This window comes from Pristiophorus japonicus, chromosome 4 (assembly GCF_044704955.1).
Source record: "Pristiophorus japonicus isolate sPriJap1 chromosome 4, sPriJap1.hap1, whole genome shotgun sequence".
NCBI classification, from domain to species: Eukaryota; Metazoa; Chordata; class Chondrichthyes; family Pristiophoridae; genus Pristiophorus; species Pristiophorus japonicus.
The window spans coordinates 146,931,896-146,951,461 of record NC_091980.1 but is presented as its reverse complement, the minus strand read 5'-3'; the positions used below and the strand labels follow the sequence as shown (position 1 = coordinate 146,951,461).

General features: G+C 47.2%; 1 protein-coding gene across 1 annotated transcript; it reads left to right on the top strand.

The window, feature by feature from the left end:
- Window positions 1-2,217: 2,217 nt before the first annotated feature.
- Window positions 2,218-18,034, top strand: LOC139263096 (nucleophosmin-like). Its single transcript, XM_070878640.1, has 11 exons — window positions 2,218-2,333; window positions 3,016-3,098; window positions 4,238-4,357; window positions 8,758-8,851; window positions 9,499-9,608; window positions 10,066-10,103; window positions 13,729-13,789; window positions 15,317-15,418; window positions 15,988-16,095; window positions 16,865-16,939; window positions 17,896-18,034. Exons 1-11 carry the CDS (start codon window positions 2,276-2,278, stop codon window positions 17,941-17,943), a joined length of 897 nt encoding a protein of 298 aa, XP_070734741.1. The 5' UTR covers window positions 2,218-2,275; the 3' UTR covers window positions 17,944-18,034.
- The last annotated feature ends 1,532 nt before the right edge of the window (window positions 18,035-19,566 follow it).

Here is a 19,566-nt window from a genome sequence, read left to right as displayed (position 1 = left end):
AGGTACGTGTGCGATACCCTGTCAAAGGCTTTCTCTTGGTCTAAGCTGATTAAGCAGGTGTCCACCCTCCTGTCCCGCACGTAGGCGATCGTATCTCTGAGTAGCGCGAGGCTATCAGAGATCTTTCTGCTGGGGACAGCGCACGTCTGGTCCGGGTGAATCACCAGCTCGAGAGCAGACTTGACCCTGTTGGCGATGACCTTTGACAGGATCTTGTAGTCCACATTGAGCAGCGAAATGGGCCGCTAGTTTTTGATTTCCTCCCTCTCCCCCTTCTGCTTGTAGATGAGGGTGATGATGCCTTTCCTCATCGATTCTGACATGCTGCCAGCCAGAAGCATACCTCCGTACACTTCCAGCAGGTCTGGGCCTATCCAGTCCCACAGAGCCGAATACAACTCGACCGGTAAGCCGTCGCTTCCGGGAGTTTTATTCGTCTTGAAGGACCGGACGGCCTTTGTCATCTTGTCCAGAGTTAGCGGGTGGTCCAGACTCTCCCGCTTGCTGTCGTCTAAGACCTCCGAAATAGACGACAGGAAAGACTGGGAGGCCACTCGGTCTGTGGGCTTGACGTCGTACAGCCTGGCATAGAAGGATTTGCTGATCCTCTGCATGTCAGGCTGCGAAGACGTCACTGAACCGTCTTCTTCCTTTAGGCTGGTGATCACAGAGCTCTCCCTGTGTATCTTCTGGAAGGAGAAACGCGAACACGTCTCATCCTGCTCGATGGAGCGGACTCTGGATCGGAAGATGATCTTGGAGGACTCCGAGGCAAAGAGCGAGCCTTGTTGGCCCTTCACCTCTTCGAGTTCCTCCACGACATCGACCCCCATCGACTGCAGCAGGAGCAGGTTTTGCATATTCGTCTGGAGTTGGGACAATTCCCTCTGTCTCCCTCTCGCCTCCTGAACACCTTTGAGGATGAAGAACCTCTTGATGTTCGTCTTGATTGTTTCCCACCAGTGCATCGGGGAATCGCAGAGGGGTTTTACGGTTCTCCAACCTTTGTAATCCTTCTTGAGTTCCTCAACATTTTCCGGAGTCAACAGTTTCACGGTCAGCTTCCATATCCCTCTGCCAACTTTCTGGTTTTCCTGTGGGTGACAGTCGGCCAGTAGGAGGCAGTGGTCAGAGAAGAACACCAGCGTGACGTCGGTAGATCTGACCTTGAGCGTGTGGGACACAAACAGGAAGTCTATTCTGGAACGGACGGACCCGTCTGGTCTCGACCAGGTGTATCTGCGCGGTGCTCCGTCTGCAGGGTTGCTGAAGACGTCGCACAGCTTGGCGTCTTTTACCGCATCCATCAGGAGTTTGGACGTGGCGTCCAGTTTGCTGTTGGCTCTGCTGGATCGTCCAGCCGCATCGATGATGCAGTTGAAGTCACCGCCCAGAATGACCGGCCTGGACGTTGCCAGTAGCAGTGGGAGCTGCTGGAAGAGGGCCAGCCTCTCGTTCTTGAGAGCTGGGGCGTAAACATTAATTAACCTGAGAGGGGAGTTTTTGTACATTACGTCTGCTACGAGGAGGCGGCCGCCTACCACCTCCTTAACTTCGGTGATGGTGAAGTGGCCTCCCCACAGCAGAATGCCCAGCCGGAGGACCGGCGGTCATTGCCTCCTGACCATATGGATGGTCCATGGACCCACCATCGTGACCACTGCCGGTAACTGCTGAAGTGCAGCAGACCGCACTCCTGCAAGAACAGCAGGTCCGCTTTGACCTTGGCGAGGTACCCCAAGGTGGAAACACATCGCGTAGTAGATTTTACACTACGCAAGTTAATACTATCAATTTTTAAATCCATTTTAAAGCGATTTTTTACAGTTTCAAACATTATGCTTTACATAAGTTGTCCTTTAAGTTCTCAATGGTCTTTTCTAGCATGCATAGGTTATTACTATGAATGTCTACTACAACTGGGCTGGCGTAGTTTTGGTCCTCTGCTGTGAGGGTGTTTCGACCAGGGAACTGCTGCAGTTTTGTGGTTAAGTCCGTCATGTCCTCTGCACTGTCCTCGCCTGGTGTTGGTGGTTGTTGTCCCAGTGCACCGTAATCACAGCACGTTGATACTTGTGTCGCACTGTGTTCCCTGTGCGTGCAGCGAGCGCCTGTTGATTGACAGGACGGCCGGGCCGGGCCGGGCCGGGCCGGGAGTATCGCGAGAGCGGGCCGATGGGCGGGGCCCGGGAACCTATATAAGCTGGGGTGCGCGGCGGCGGCGGCAGTAAACGGCTGCACGGACAGGGTCATAGACACAGACACGGCTTGGGACATGGAGGACTGCGAGTTAGACAGCGCGGCGCCCCTGCGGCCACAGAGCTTCCTGTTCGGTGAGAGGCGGGGGGGTGGGGGAGAAAGCCCGGGCCCCGCCGCCATGTGGCGCCCCACGTGTGGCGGGGGCGGGTGGGCCGTGAGCCCGGGGACCAGGCCGCGGCCTACCTGATCCTCCCGCCCCGCCATACGGAGTGAGTCCGGGCCCAGTCCGGGGAGCTCTGGTCGCGCAGGGGGCTCGGAGGTTGGCCCGGGCCGGTGGCTCGGAGGTGGGCCCGGGCGGGGAGCACATGCCCAGGCCGGGGGCTCGCGCTCTGGGTTCCAGCGCTGATCCCGGAGCCACGTGCTGCCTGAGGGTGAAGTTGTGCTGGGAGGTTGAGTGGTTGCAGATAGGAGGAGGGATTTGTGGCCACAGGATATTACAGAAAGTTCATGGAATTCTAGTTTCTGATCACAGGAGGTCTAGAATATAACACATGTATTAAATCTTAAGATTTGAGTTTTGTGTGCAATAGTGGGCTCCACCCTATAGAAAGCACATTTAGAGAGGGTACAGCTCAGATTTATTCGACTCCGATCTGGAAATACCAAGTGTTTGCAGTGACTGGGGAGAGCAGCAGCGAATCACAGTCCCACTTTACGATGTTGAGGGTCACTTCCTTTCCGCGTGTGGAAGGTTTGCTCCATTATATACGCGTGTGTGTGTTATGAGTTTGTACACTGAGGTTTCTCCCTCTCCAGGTTGTGAGCTCAAGGCAGATGAGAAAGAATTCAAGATGGAGGTTGACGACGATGATTCTGAGCATCAGCTTTCCTTGAGGACGGTGAGTGTGACCGTCACCTCTTTCACATTACTGACTTTCAGTACAGACCGGCACCAAATGAAACCAGTCCAGAACCCGAGGGTGCCACTGTCGGAGGTCACCGGGCTGTACGCACGTGTGCACGGTCACTGGTATGCAAGAACGGGTACCATGTCACATGTACTTTGGGCGCGAATAAAGATGGATCAGGCTTACACCTGAGGCAGTTTACAGTAATGAGTCATTACACCTAGTGCCAAGCAGGGTGTTAGTTCAGAGCAGAAGATGGAGTCCCTCACCATGTGGGTTTTTAGCATGCTTGCTGCTGGGCAAATTCTTCCTAACTTTTTCTATGCTGGGTGCTCAAGGCGGGGTTACGAAACAGAAGATGCTGGACAATAATGGGACAACTTAATAAGATTTTGCCATGGATTTATTATCACTTTGTTTAGGTTTTGGTCTGCATGTTAAACGAGGGTGCAGTTTTATATTGACCTGTAAGAGCAGGGAGGTCATGCTTGAACTGTATAAAACACTAGTTGGGCCACAGTTAGAGTACGGTGTACAATTCTGCTCACTACTTTACAGGAAAGATGTGATTGCACTGGAGAGGGTACAGAGGAGATTTACAAGGATGTTGCCTGGACTGGAGAATTTTAGCTATGAGGAAAGATTGGATCGGCTGGGGATTTCTCTGGAATAGAGGATTCTGAGGGGAGACCCCACAATTGAGGTGTATAAAATTATGAGGGGTTTATATAGAGTGGATAGGAATGACCTATTTCCCTTAGCAGAGGGGTCAACAACCAGGCGACATAGATTTAAAGTAATTGGTAGGAGGTTTTATGGGGAATTTCTTTTACCCAGAGGGTGGTGGGGGTCTGGAATTCACTGCCTGAAAAGGTGGTAGAGACAGAAATGCTCACCACATTTTTAAAAACTGCTTGGATACGCACTTGGAAGTGCCGTAACCTACAAGACTACGACCGAGAGCTGCAAAGTGGGATTAAGCTGGGTAGCTCTTTGTTGGCCAGCATGAACCTGAATGTCCTCCTGTGTTGTAAATTTCTCTGATCGATTCTGTACATTCAGTGTTGTGTTCAGTGATGTGGGAACATACCTAGCTCTATTAATGGGCTGCATTTGATTTGGTTTTGCAGGTTTGTCTTGGCACTGGTGCCAATGATGACTTGCACCTGGTAGAAGCAGAAGGCTTAAATTTTGAAGGCAAGAACACGAAAGTCACATTGGCAGCTCTGAAGTTGTCAGTCCAGCCCACAGTAAGTATCTGATTTGCCTTCCAGAAGAGAGTGGGGACCTTTGTGGGAAGAACTTCTGATGTTTGCAATCTGGGGCAGTGCAACGATGTGTTCTGCACCAAGCTATTCGAATAAACCCAGAGCTGTTACGCAAATATCAAGTGTTTGTTCCTAAACGAGAGAATTTGAATTTATTTCGTGACTTTCAGGATGTTCCAAAGCTCATTACAGCCAAATAGGTACTTTGGAGTGTAGTCACTGTTGTAATGTAGGAATTGCAACACATGATCTCACAAACAGCATGATATACATGATCAGATAATGTCCAAAAAATATTTGACATTGGGTAATTAACATCCTGGGGGAGTACTCGGCGGAGGGAGGGAGGTGGGTGTTCGGACGACCCTGCCACTGATAGGTCGGGATTCCGGAACTCCAGATTCTCAGCGCTGCACCTGTATTCTGAAATTCACAGGCCACAATCAGCTGGAGGTTAAGGGGTGTGCTGAAAGTGCCTCCATGCTAGGTTAAAACAGTCCTAGCAAACCTGAGGACTGGGAGAAATTTAGAATTCAGCAGAGGAGGACTACAGGTTTAATTAGGAGGGGGAAAATAAAAGTATGAGATTAAGCTTGTAGGGAACATAAAAACTGACTGCAAAAGCTTCGATCGATATGTGAAGAGGAAAAGATTAGTGAAGACAAACGTAGGTCCCTTGCAGTCAGAATCAGGTGAATTTATAATGGGGGAACAAGGAAATGGCAGACCAATTGAACAAATACTTTGGTTTTGTCTTCACCTAAGGAAGATACAAATAACCTTCCGAAAATACTAGGGAAACATAGAAAATAGGTGCAGGAGTAGGCCATTCGGCCCTTCTAGCCTGCACCGCCATTCAATGAGTTCATGGCTGAACATTCAACTTCAGTACCCCATTCCTGCTTTCTCGCCATACCCCTTGATCCCCCTAGTAGTAAGGACCTCATCTAACTCCTTTTTGAATATATTTAGTGAATTGGCCTCAACAACTTTCTGTGGTAGAGAATTCCACAGGTTCACCACTCTCTGGGTGAAGAAGTTCCTCCGCATCTCGGTCCTAAATGGCTTACCCCTTATCCTTAGACTGTGACCTCTAGTTCTGGACTTCCCCAACATTGGGAACATTCTTCCTGCATCTAACCCCGTCAGAATTTTAAATGTTTCTATGAGGTCCCCTCTCATTCTTCTGAACTCAAGTGAATACAAGCCCAGTTGATCCAGTCTTTCTTGATAGGTCAGTCCCGCCATCCCGGGAATCAGTCTGGTGAACCTTCGCTGCACTCCCTCAATAGCAAGAATGTCCTTCCTCAGGTTAGGAGACCAAAACTGTACACAATACTCCAGGTGTGGCCTCACCAATGTCCTGTACAACTGTAGCAACACCTCCCTGCCCCTGTACTCAAATCCCCTTGCTATGAAGGCCAACATGCCATTTACTTTCTTAACCGCCTGCTGCACCTGCATGCCAACCTTCAATGACTGATGTACCATGACACCCAGGTCTCTTTGCACCTCCCCTTTTCCTAATCTGTCACCATTCAGATAATAGTCTGTCTCTCTGTTTTTACCACCAAAGTGGATAACCTCACATTTATCCACATTATACTTCATCTGCCATGCATTTGCCCACTCACCTAACCTATCCAAGTCGCTCTGCAGCTTCACAGCATCCTCCTCACAGCTCACACTGCCACCCAACTTAGTGTCATCCGCAAATTTGGAGATACTACATTTAATCCCCTCATCTAAATCATTAATGTACAGTGTAAACAGCTGGGGCCCCAGCACAGAACCTTGCAGTACCCCACTAGTCACTGCCTGCCATTCTGAAAAGTACCCATTTACTCCTACTCTTTGCTTCCTGTCTGACAACCAGTTCTCAATCCATGTCAGTACACTACCCCCAATCCCATGTGCTCTAACTTTGCACATCAATCTCTTGTGTGGGACCTTGTCGAACGCCTTCTGAAAGTCCAAATATACCACATCAACTGGTTCTCCCTTGTCCACTCTACTGGAAACATCCTCAAAAAATTCCAGAAGATTTGTCAAGCATGATTTCCCTTTCACAAATCCATGCTGACTTGGACCTATCATGTCACCTCTTTCCAAATGCACTGCTATGACATCCTTAATAATTGATTCCATCATTTTACCCACTACCGATGTCAGGCTGACCGGTCTATAATTCCCTGTTTTCTCTCTCCCTCCTTTTTTAAAAAGTGGGGTTACATTGGCTACCCTCCACTCCATAGGAACTGATCCAGAGTCAATGGAATGTTGGAAAATGACTGTCAACGCATCCACTATTTCCAAGGCCACCTCCTTAAGTACTCTGGGATGCAGTCCATCAGGCCCTGGGGATTTATCGGCCTTCAATCCCATCAATTTCCCCAACACAATTTCCCGGCTAATAAGGATTTCCCTCAGTTCCGAGGGTCTAGCGAGAAGGGGGAACTGAGGGAAATCCTTATTAGTCAGGAAATGGTGTTAGGGAAATTGAAGGCCGATAAATCCCCAGGGCCGGATAGTCTGCATTCCCAGAGTACTTCAGGAAGTCACCCTAGAAATAGTGGATGCATTGGTAATCATTTTACAACATTCTATAGATTTTGGTTCAGTTCCTGTGGATTGGAGGGTAGCTAATGTAACCCCACTTTTTAAAAAAAGAAGAGAGAGAAAACAGGAAATAGACTGGTTAGCCTGACCATAGTGGGGAAAATGGGAAAATCAATTAAAGATGTAATAGCAGCACATTTAGAAAGCAGTGACGGGATCGGTCCAAGTCAGCATGGATTTGTGGAAGGGAAATCATGCTTGACCAATCTGCTAGAATTTTTTGAGGATGTAACTAGTAGAGTGGATGTGGTGTATTTGGACTTTCAAAATGCTTTTGACAAGGTCCCACATGAGATTAGTGTGCAAAATTAAGGCACATGGTATTGGGGATAATGTAATTAGTTGGATAGAGAACTGGTTGGCAGACAGGAAGCAGAGAGTCGGGATAAACGGGTCTTTTTCAGAATGGCAGGCAGTGACTAGTGGAGTGCCGCAGGGTTTAGTGCTGGGACCCCAGCTCTTTACAATATACATTAATGATTTAGATGAAGGAATTGAATGTAATATCTCCAAGTTTGCAGATGACACTAAACTGGGTGGCAGTGCAAGCTGCGAGGAGGATGCTAGGAGACTGCAGGGGGATTTGGACAGGTTAGATGAATGGGCAAATGCATGGCAGGTGCAGTATAATGTAGATAAGTGTGAGGCTATCCACTTTGGTTGCAAAAACAGGAAGGCAGATTATTATTTGACAGATTAGTAAAAAGGGAGATGCAACGAGAGCTGGGTGTCATGGTACATCAGTCATTGAAGGTAGGCATGCAGGTGCAGCAGGCGGTGAAGAGGGCAAATGGCATGTTGGCCTTCATAGCGAGGGGTTTTGAGTATAGGAGCAGGGAGGTCTTACTGCAGTTGTCCAGGGCCTTGGTGAGACCACACCTTGAGTATTGTGTGCAGTTTTGGTCTTCTAATCTGACGAAGGACGTTCTTGCTATTGAGGGACTGATTTCCGGGATGGCAGGACTGACCTATGAAGAAAGACTGGATCGACTAGGCTTATATTCACTGGAATTTAGAAGAATGAGAGGGGGTCTCATAAAACTATATAAAATTCTGACGGGATTGGACAGGTTAGATGCAGGAAGAATGTTCCCGATGTTGGGGAAATCCAGAACCGGGGTCACAGTCTTCAGGATAAGGGGTAAGCCATTTAGGACCAAGATGAGGAGAAACTTCTTCACTCAGGGTTGTGAACCTGTGGAATTCTCTACCACAGAAAGTTGTTGAGGCCAGTTCACTAAATATATTCAAAGGGGAGTTAGATGTGGCCCTTGGGGCTAAAGGGATCAAGGGGTATGGAGAGAAAGCAGGAATGGGGTACTGAAGTTGCATGATCAGCCATGATCTTATTGAATGGTGGTGCAGGCTCGAATTGGCCGTGCAGCCTCGAATGGCCAGCTCCTGCACCTACTTTATATATTTATATATGTATTCCATATCCCTTTTCACAGCTAGTAAGTTGTTTCCTGTTAACCTGCATTGGATTTTGTGGGTCTTGCGAGTGTTTATGTTCATGGTTCACTTAGGCACAATATCAAGGAGCCTCTTTCATATTTAAATGAATATTCCCATTGATTTGCATTTATTGAGCTACTAATAACAGATCAAAGTGTTTTGGCATCTTAACAATAAAGCACCAGTACTAAAGGCAGTCCTTTTAAAATCATTAGCTTATCGGCCAGAAATGGCCCATAGCCTATAATCTGGATAACAGCAAGTTATTAACAGGTTGTTGAGTGTGAGCGATTATTTTTTTTAAACAGGTTAGTTTGGGCGGATTTGAAATCGCACCACCTGTGACGTTCAGACTCAAATCTGGAGCAGGACCTGTGTACATCAGTGGGCAACACCTCATTGGTAAGTGGGCACTGAGAAATATCTGCACGAGGGGGAGATTGGAATATTGTTGTGTGGCCAAATAATTGACACTACACTGGGTTTTAAACCACTGAAAGATTGAGGGGGTGGGGAGTGTGATAATTCAAATCTGGGGTATCATCCTGATGGTGAGGAGTGGGTCGAAACAGTTAGCAGGTGTGGGAACATCTGTGGAGAGAGAGAGAGAGAGAGAGAGAGAAAGGTAGGGTTAATGTTTCTGATCTAAGATCCTTTGTCTGAACTTGATGTTCTTTGGAGGGCATTGTGGTTAAGATTACCTCGGCTAATTCGAGCATGGAGTGGCACTGATTCTGGGCCTGAATTTTCTGGGTTAACGGGCTGGCCCTTTTTATTTATAATAAAACAAAAGTGATTGGTTGACCGAGGAGTACCTAGTGCATCTCAGCACGAAGATGATGGAAAGACATAGGTTCCTGTATTCCCCCCCCTATATCGAACGGTACGCTTAATATTTCCCTGTAGGATCTTCCATCTCTGCCCTTGCCTTATCAGGATTTCTCGAAGTACTGTGCTGTGGCTTCTTTCTGTGTGTGAAGGTCTTGGGCAACCAAGTGCCTTTGAAATGGAGATCAGGGTAACTTGAATTCCTCATCTTGTATTTGAAGCATTGGACGATGATGATTTGGATTCTGACGAAGAGGACGACAGCATGTTGGAGAACGGCATGAAACAAGCGCTAAAACGACCAGCTGCTGGGGCGTCCATAATAATGCGGGTACGTGACTACACTAGCTGCAATTGCTGATCATCACAATGATGGGGAGTTTCCCAGCCACGAAATGGGTTTGCCAAACTGCCCCTCATAATTTCTATTAGCATAGCGATCCATAGCTAACTTGGTTCGTATTTGAAAACTCGAGTGGGTTGCAAGTAACCTCGAAGGCGGCATCAAATTGCGCACAGCTGTCTAGAAATGTTGTCCCTTGTATAGAGGGAAATTGAATCTCGGTCAGTAGCATAAACTCATGAAGCTCTCGTGTAGGCTTATTAGGTGGGGGCAGGTTACTCGGGTGCTCATGGTCACTCACTGAAGCTTTATAAAGAAGTTTGAACCTTGCCTAGATTTGTATTTTTGGAGATGTATTTTTTTTTCCTCCTGCTCCATGTGTATTGTAGTTGGCATGAATAAATGCTTCATTTTAATGCTGTTAAACCTTCTCTTTGCTCGACAGAAAAAAATGAAAGTGGAAGATGATGATGATGATGACGAGTGAGTGTTTAATTCTTACGATTTTTACTGTAGCTTTGGTGGGCAGTATTGTAGTGCTTGTATGGGACATTACTTTACCTGTCTGGTTCCTGACCGGAACTGAGAATTGCACTGGGGAAGATGAAGTAAGAATTGTGTGTCAAAAGTTAAGCAGAGCAATTCAGAGACCAGTAAAGGATTTACAGTCCCGAGGTTGATTCTATTCAGGTTTTATCAGCCACAGTACTTTTAATCAGATTTATTCGTTCAGTTACATTTGCTTTGTGCTTTAAGCAAGATTTTGACATTGAAAACTTGGCTAAATATCAATGTCTCACTGACGCAAGTTTCTTTGGGCCCAAATTTCAGCTAATGATCAGAATGGCACACCTCCGTCAGTTATGTCGGCTGTTTAGGGGGGGAAAGCGGACCGAATTCCTACCTTGAAATTTTCATCGCTTGCAGGACCGTGGCTTTGGCGCATCGGAGGCTGAGGGGGGCGGAGCAAGTATCCTCAGCCAGCGGGGGGGGGATTAGGGCTCAGCATGGTTTGCAATGTCGGCAGCCTTGTGCATGCGTACTATAGCGTGCGCGCATGCGCAATGGGTCTTCACCCGTGGCAATCGGCCATTTAAAGGGAGAAAGTGACACTTGTTAAAGCGAGCTGTGCCTTTTGGGTGCAGGTAGGAAAGGAGTGAAAAGTCTAAGTGATTCTTGGAGTGCAAAGGAGTGCTGCATAGGTGCATGCAAGGTAAGGACTGTGTTAAAAATACAGTACAGCAATGCAAGAATGTGCAGCGAAAATGAAGAACTTGCATGAAGACTAGTGGAGACACTAGTTAATGTCATTGAGGGGAGATGGCAGGAGCTGGACACCAGCAACAGAGGCCACACAAGAATGGTACCCAAAGAAATCAAGAAACACTGGGACGTAGTTGCAGACGAATACCAGGAGTGGTGAATACCAGGCGATCTGGGAGCTCGTGTAAAAAGAAATGGCAGGACCTTGGTCAAGTCGTTAATGTAAGTAATGTCTTCCTTTTCTCAATGGAATTGCAATTGTAAATGTGACCAGCTGTATATGTCCCACCCAGCAGAAAGGCACCCTCTCTAAAATGATATTTTCATCTTTGCAGAAGAAATTGGCTCACAATAAAAGGGAAAGAACACGAACAGGAGGAGGCCCACCAAATCTGCACCCACTGATACCCTTGGAACAGAGGGTTGCTGCCCTAATGAGTCGTGCCAGGAGAAAAGCAATCAGCGATGCACAAGCTGGGCCCACACGCTTGGGAGAGGGTAAGTCCTGAAAATGCATCGTGACCCTTCAAATCATCCTGCTGCCTAGCCTGCTATGTGCGAGACTATCCATGTCACCCATCCTGCCCCCTCGTGCTGCTAACCATTTGACTGTTCGGTTATATTTTGCAGAACATGATGCCAATCCAGAAGATTCAGATGCGTGCGATCAAGACCAAGGCGGTGGGGGGGAAGAAGGGGGCATGGATATGTGTTCAGGGGAGAATGTTGATCGTAATATGGATCAGTCCATCGTGCAGGGCCTCACTCTCCCAGACAATACCATGAGTTCTCCAACATTCCACTCCTTCATCCACCCCCTATCGTTGTGTGGTGCTTTAAGTTGTGATGTGGCACCCCATTGTCTCCTCGCGTACCCATCCACGTTTAGTGATGTAAGTTCTAGTCCGACGTTCCATGGTTTTGCATCTTCCCAGGTTGCGGGTCCCAGTGTTGGAGGTGGAATGCAGCTTGGAACACCCAGGGCCCCACTGTCTGAGGAAGCGGGTCCCAGTGTTGGAGGTGGGATGCAACGTGGAACACCCAGGGCTCCACCGTCCCACCCTGGGCCTCGCACTGGAGGGGTGCTATGAGGCAGAGCCGGTGCGAGACGAATGAGAATCCGAATAGGCTCTCCTGAGATGCAGTGTTCAACAGATGCGCTTGAGGTTATTGCATTGGGTGTGGAGGGCAATGACCTTACCCGATCACTCGAGGGCACCATCAGAGGGGTTGGTGATGAGTTAACAGCACTGTCTGGGCAAATAGCAGTTATGCCACGTGAACTGAGTGGGAATCTCTGGAGCAGCACAAACGCTGGCAGAGGCCATCGGGGAGTTAGCTGCTGCAGTAAGCGCACACCTCCCGGCCAATCAAATGCCACTCCCACTGTAATCCCAGTATCAGCCTCTGTAGAAACCCAAGCTGGGACCCCCCCCCCCGCAGCCCCTTTCTTTGCTGCTGCTGTTGTAGTTGTTGATGCCACTGTTATGGTGTAACCGTCTTCAAATTGAAATTGTTTACTAAGTTTTGAAACTTTACAAGTATATAAGTGATCTTCGAGTTTTTAAGTGATCTTAAAGTGTAAATGTTTTCACATTTAATAAGTTGTTTAAATTAACTGCGTTTAAAGTTATCTTAAGGTTTTTCAGTGATCTACTAAGTTTTGTAACTTTAAATCTTTAAGATCACTTAAAAACTCCAAATATTTAACCGTATCAAATTAAATTTTGATACAAGAATGATTTTATTGCACTAAAGTACATTGTAAAGATTTCAATTAAATATATTATACATTGAAACTGAATCATGACAAGAATGTTTTTATTGCACTAAAGTAAAGTACATTGCAAACGTTTCAATAAAGTTTATTACTGAACATTAAAACTGAATTATGGTCCATTATCTTATCACCACACAACATTTAGGAACACTGCAAAAAATAGACATCCCTCACCCCTTCAGTCGTGCTGGTGTGTCGTGGCTCGGAGATATCTCCTGCAGTGGGATAGGTGTCCGTGGGCCAAGGAAGCCAGTGACTGACTGCCCTACAGTATCTGAGACGCACAGATTGGTCCTGCTGCTGGCTGCGAGGGGTTGGGGAGGGGGGAGACAGTGGTGGGTTGCTCTTTAAAAGTCCCTGACAGAGGCACATTAATGCCAAACAGTTTTTACAAATGAGAGATAATCTAGTCCGAGGTGAGTTATTTAAGTAACAGGTTGGACTAATCGGATATGATACTTCAGTCCTTTGTGTTTAATGCTTCCCAGTTGGACACATCTTTTCTGAAGGATCAACTTAGCCACAATTAGCTGTTGATGTGTCTGCCTCAGTCGGGAGCCTATACTTGCTTATTTATAAAAAGAGAACTGTCCTCATTCAGCAGATATAAGGCAAAATATAATCGCAAGAGGTTTTAGGCCATTTTAAGTGATGTGTTTAATGCTTTAGTCCTTTGTGTTTAATGCTTCCCACCCCCCATCTCTGGCTGTGCCTGCGCTGAACTTAACTCTAAGTAAGGTTTTTCAGAACTTACAAAAGTGGACACTTACTCCATTCTAAGTTAGTATGGAGTAAGTTTTTGCTGCCTAAACTTGCAAAACAGGCCTAAGTGGCTGGACACACCCCCTGATGAAAAAAAAACTGAATTAAAACTAAACTAACTCACTAGAACTGGAGCAAACTAAATGCCGAGAATTGCGATTTCTAAGATACTCTAAACTAAACTAGTTGCTCTTTAATAAAAAAAAAAAATTGGAGCAACTCCACCCAAAACTTGGTAAGATTTTGACATTGAAAGCGTGGCTAAATATCAATATATCACTGACGCAAGTTTCTTTGTTTTAGGGAGGATGAGGATGATGAAGAGGATGACGATGAAGAGGAGGTGGTGGCCCCTGTAAAAAAGGTAAACTTGGCTAAAAGTTATGACCCGAAGCTCATTACAGGTCACTGCCTTTCCATTGTGGCTGTGGATAAAGCATATCTTGTGGCTTGGATGTGGGTGTACAGATTTGCAGAGGCACAAGACTTGGAAGTATAGTGAGGAGGATAGTGATCGACTTCAGGAAGACATAGACATGGTGGTGCAATTTAATGCGGAAAAGTGTGAAGTGATGCTTTTTGATAGAAAGAATGAGAGGATATATAAACTAAATGGTGCCATCCTAAAGGGGGTGCACGAACAGAGAGACCTGGAGGTATGTGTGCATGGATCGTAGAAGGTGGCAGGGCAGGTTGGGTAAGGCTTTGTAAACAGTATAGAATGTAGTGTGGAAATTTTGATGAACCTGTATAAAACACTGATTCAGCCCAAACTTGAGTACTGTGTCCAATTCTGGGCATCGCACTTTAGGAAGGATGCAGAAAAGATTTACAAGCATGGTTTCACGGATGAGGGACTTCAGTTACGTGGATAGACTGGAGAAGCTGGGGTTGTTCTCCTTGGAGCAGAGATTTGATCGCGGTGTTCAAAATCATGAGGGGTCAGGACCGAGTAGATAAGAGAAAAACTTCCCATTGGCAGAAGGGTCGAGAATCAGAGGACACAGATTTAAGGTGATGGAAAAAGAACAAAAGCGACATAAAAACTATTTTACAGCGAATGGCTAATCTGGAATGCACTGCCTGAAGGGGCGGGCTGAGTCTTATTTATTAAAAGGAAGTTGGATAAATATCTGAAGGAAAGAATTTCAGGGCTATGGGGAAAGGGCAGGGGAGTGGAAGTAATTGAGAGTCGGCACGGGCCGAATGGCCTATGGTGCTGTAACCATTCTAAGAGCAGCAAGCATCAGAGCCTGCCCATTCAGGAGAGACGTTAAGGAACATTTCTTCACAGAAATGATGGTAGAAATGTGGATTGATGAGTTAACTTTCAGTCTGAGTTTGATAGATTTTTTCTGGAGAATTGGGGATATGGGGTTGCGGTGGGTGGATGGGATTAGGATACAGATCAGCCGTGGTCTCATTGACTGGTGGCACAGGCTCGAGGCTGACTAGCCTACGCCTGTTCCTAAGCCAGGCTCCAACGGTGAAATGGTATATTATGATGTTGGACTTGTGGCCGTGGCCAGGAGCTTATAACTAGCACTCAGTGCCACACTGACTAACTCCAGATGTGCAACAATAACTGGCATTCATGTAGCGCCGTAACATAGAAGACCGTCCCAAGGCACCTCACAGGTAGATAATCAGAAAACCATTGACGGATCCCAAGAACGAGCTAGTTGGAGGGTTGGTCAATGGTTTTAAAGGGAGATGCAGGTTTAGGGTGGGAATTTCAAAGCATGAGACTTCGATGACACTAGGGGGGAGGGTGCCGAAGCCAGAGTTGGTGATTGCAGGGAAGTTAAAAGAGCTGGTGAGGCCACAAAGGGATTTGAACCCGAGAATGGGAATTTAAATTGCAAGTGTCTTTTTTCAATTGCATTTGCAGCAGAAAACTCCGGTGAAGGGTGCTCCTGGACCGAAGGGGACTCCCAACCAGAATGGCAAAACACCGGCCAAATCCACGCCTGCAGCAAACAAGCAGTCAAAGGTCAGTGACCGTTCTCTAGTAGTTTGATTATTGCTGCTTCTCCATCTATGCAACTTGGCAAATGGGGATCATGGCCGATTTGAGATTAAGATGTGTAACATCATGTTCTGAGATACTCACAGGTGGATTTCGGGGGCAGGGTGGAGCTGTAGAATTATGTGGCCCCTCAGCCACTTACTCCATTGACAATGCAGTTCTGCCTACACATATAGCACATATTTAGACACTGGCTTTTGAGCTATAAATAGTCCTTTGTGGAGCTAATGCAGGAAGTGTGTTCACACTACATTATTAAGTTGTGGGTGTGCCCTGGGTCCAAAGATCAGAGAGTACAGCAATGGTGGAGATTTTACCCATGTTGCCCTGTGGCTGTGAAACAACTATAATCTCACATACAGTAAACTAACCCAGGTAAGCTGAGGGATCAAATTCCATAGCTGCAGGGCTGTGGAGCACTTGGTGCAACATAACATGCTCTTCCAGGTTGGAGCTGTTGTACGGAGCAAACAATGTAGTTTTTTAAAATATTTGGACAGTGGAGTGCTCATAGTTTTCTTTTTTTCATCCAGACACCAGAATCCAAAAAAGCCAGCAGTAAACCACAGACACCCAAGACCCCAAAGGGACCGATGGCATTTGACGAAATCGTGGCAAAATTGAAGGCTTCAGTGGAAAAAGTGAGTGGACACAGAGCTGCGATATCCATTGTTGTACACCAGCTCATGCACTAGCGTACTGACAGTGTAAGATGAAGATTCTGGTCTTGTGTTACAGAAAGTGTACATGTCTTGGAATGTACACTCACTGCGTTCCTGGATTGATGCTTCCTTGAGGTTTGGTACTGCTTTGACAACCAGCCAAGTGACCGTTGCTCATGAGGCTGGACACTGGCTGTTGAGCAGCGGGGAGCATTGCATTAACAGCCCAATTCCAGCCTTCCCCCTGCATGTGCTTCCCAGCAGGAATCGTGGTGTGTGTAAATTAGCAACTCTTTGCTCGTCATCTTGCCCTGCAGCAAAGGGCTTGAGCATTAGAGCCACTTGCAGTTCCATTACTACTGCCTGGGATCAGCTGGAGACTGGGATTTGAACCCAAGTGTTCAAAGTGGAGGGGTTTGTTGAGAGCAGATAGTGGGAGACTTCCTGCTAGTAGAGTCGGTAACCAAAGGACGCATTGTGATAATTGGCAAAGGGGGAGATGGAAACTGTTTTACTGCCCTGAGTTATGGTCGGCACTGCCTTGACCCCAGGGTATTTGCGGAGCTGGGGGGCGAGAGTGGGACTAATTTGCTCTTTCGCACAGCAAACCCAATGGGCTGAATGGCCTATGATTCTAACTGCTGTCCTGTTTCACCACTTCAGACTCCAGATATGGGTGGAGGGGGTGGTTAATATTGACTGAAGTTTTGTACAGGATCTGCTGAAAGTGACTCTCTTGTCTCCACAGGGTATGGGCCTGCCCAAGTTGGAGCCTAAGTTTATCAACTACATTAAACATGGCTTCAGGACAGAGGACCCAAAGGTAAGCGTTTGATTTCAGCCACTTGTCTGGTCCGTACTGAAATGCTGCTGTAGCAGTTCCTGCAGCTTGCTGCTTGCTTCTCATCTGTTGGTTTTTGTACCGACTCCTCCCAATATGGATGCGTAGTGCGGCTGAGGAGCTCTTCCCCACCTCACCGTGGATCCACTGCCGATGATGACTGTACGTACGGTACATGTGTGAAGTCTGGCAGGAACCTTGCTCCCACCCATCGAACCAGGGCCCAAGCAGATTGGGCAGTCGGAGTATTGTGCAGCACCGTTAGCTGCCACTGGAGGGAGCTCCACTGCTATGTAATCCAATTACCAAACTTGCAGAATGGGCGTGTAATTAACAAATGAAAGTCTGGGGGAGCGACCAACGTTCCCTTTAAGCCTAAGTTCCCTCTGCGCCACCCGCACAGCTGGCTCGCCGGCTTTTCAGTGAGAAACTGCAAGCGTGATATTTTGTCACAACACGGGTTAATAAGGCCATAAAAGTGCAACCGCTTCTATACAACTAAATCCCAAACGCAGAGCAGTTGTATTAAACTTGTATAAACTTTGGTTAGACTGGAGTATGGTGCAATGTTCTGGTCTTCATATTGCCAAATGAGACAGGAACCCTGGAGAGAGTGCAAAGAACATTGACATGGATGGTGCAAATCTGATCTTTTAACGGTCAGCATAGGTTGAACAGGTGGGACACTTTCTTCGTGAGAAGAGAAGACTGAGGAGTGACCTGGCAGAAGTCTTTAAAATGATGATGGGCTTCAATAGTGTGGAGAAGTTAGCATCGATGCGTTTAAGGGGAGGCTCGATGAGTATAAGAGGAAATGATTTGTTTGGGTGAGGTGAAGCAAGATGGGAGGAGACTGGTGTGGAGACCTGTTGGGTTCAATGGCCGCTTTCTGTGTTGTAAAGTCTCTGCAAGGTATGACCTGTGCTTTTGTTTTATAGATCATCAAGGAACTTTGGGCATGGAGGCAAACCGTGGAAGGGAAGTAGAGAAGAAATGGGAAATAGCACAAACCCCTGAAAATTTTACTGTTCTATTCTGTTAACTGTTTCGTGTTCAATAAATCAGTTTGTTCTACAATTGTGCCTCATTGCACGAAGGATGTTTTTCACTGCACCGTGTGGGTCAGCGGGCACGGGGCGCGTTAGGGCAGCAGAGCTTTGGGTGAGCTGAAGTTTACAGAGGGTGGGAGTTTGGCCAGGAGTGCATCGGAATAGTTAAATTGGGAGGTAACAAAGGCATGAAAGAGGGCTTCGGCAGTGGATGGAGGCAGGGGCGGAGACTGACACGTAGTCTTGCTGATCGCACGGATAAGGCATTTGGGGAAAAAATAGAGATTTGCGTTTATATAGTGCCTTTCACAACCTCAGGATCCCCTTGGATGATCAAAACCACCCCAAACTGTCATGCTGGTATAATCTATCTATAGGTATGTCAGCTGTGGCTCAGTGGGCAGCACTCTTGCCTCTGATGCAGAAGGTTGAGGGTTCAAGTCCCACTCCAGAGACTTGAGCACCTAAATCTAGGCTGACCGTGCAGTGCTGAGGAATCGTAGAAATTTACAGCACAGAAGGCAGCCATTTGGCCCATTGTGTCCACGCTGGCCGATAAATACCTAACCAGCTTAATCCCACTTTTCAGCTCTTGGTCCGTGGCCCTGTTGATTACAGCACTTTAAGTGTATATCCAAGTACTTTTTAAATGTGAGGGTTTCTGCCTCTACCACCCTTTCAGACAGTGAGTTCCAGACCCCCACCACCCTCTGGCTGAAAATATTTCTTCTCAAATCCCCTCTAAACCTACCAATTATTTTAAATATCTGCCCCCTGGTTGTTCACCCCTCTGCTAAAGGAAATAGGTCCTTTCTATCCACTCTAGACCCCTCGTAATTTTATACACCTCAATCAGGTCTCCCCTCAGCCTCCTCTGTTCCAAAGAAAACAACCCCCGTCTATCTCCAAATTAAAGGTGTTTCTATGGGAACCCGCATGGGTCCTAGCTATTCCTGCCTTTTTGTGGGATATGTGGAACATTCTTTGTTCCAGTCCTACTCGGGTCCCCTCTCTCACCTCTTCTTCTGATACATTGATGACTATCAGTGCTGTTTCCTGCACTTGCCCTGAACTAAAAAATTTCATGCACTTTGCATCCAATTTCCATCCTTGCCTCACCTTCACATGGTCCATCTCCGACTCTTCCCTTCCTCGACTTCTCCGTCTCCATCTCTGGGGATAGGCTTTCGACCAGTATCCACTATAAGCCCACTGACTCCCACAGCTACCTGGACTACACTTCTTCCCAGCCTGTATCCTGTAAGGACTCCATTTCATTCTCCCAGTTTCTCTGTCGCATCTGCTCTGACAACACCTCCTTCCACACTAGTGCCCCTGACGTCTTTTTCCTCAACAGGATTCCCCACCGCTGTGGTTAACATCGCCCTCGACCGTGTCCATTCTATTTCCAGCACCTCTGCCCTCACCCCTTCCCCTCTCTCAGAACCACGATAGGGTTCCCCTTGTCCTCACCTTTCACCCCACCAACCTCCACATTCAACGGATCATCCTCCGCCATTTTCACCACCTCCAGTGTGATCCCACCACCAATCACATCTT

Bases quoted from the DNA above. Each gene is read 5' to 3' on its own strand.
- LOC139263096 (XM_070878640.1), top strand. From the start codon at position 2,276: ATGGAGGACTGCGAGTTAGACAGCGCGGCGCCCCTGCGGCCACAGAGC. The intron at 8,852-9,498 runs GTAAGTGGGCAC...TTGTATTTGAAG, and splicing joins CAGTGGGCAACACCTCATTG to CATTGGACGATGATGATTTG. The intron at 10,104-13,728 runs GTGAGTGTTTAA...TCTTTGTTTTAG, and splicing joins GATGATGATGATGATGACGA to GGAGGATGAGGATGATGAAG.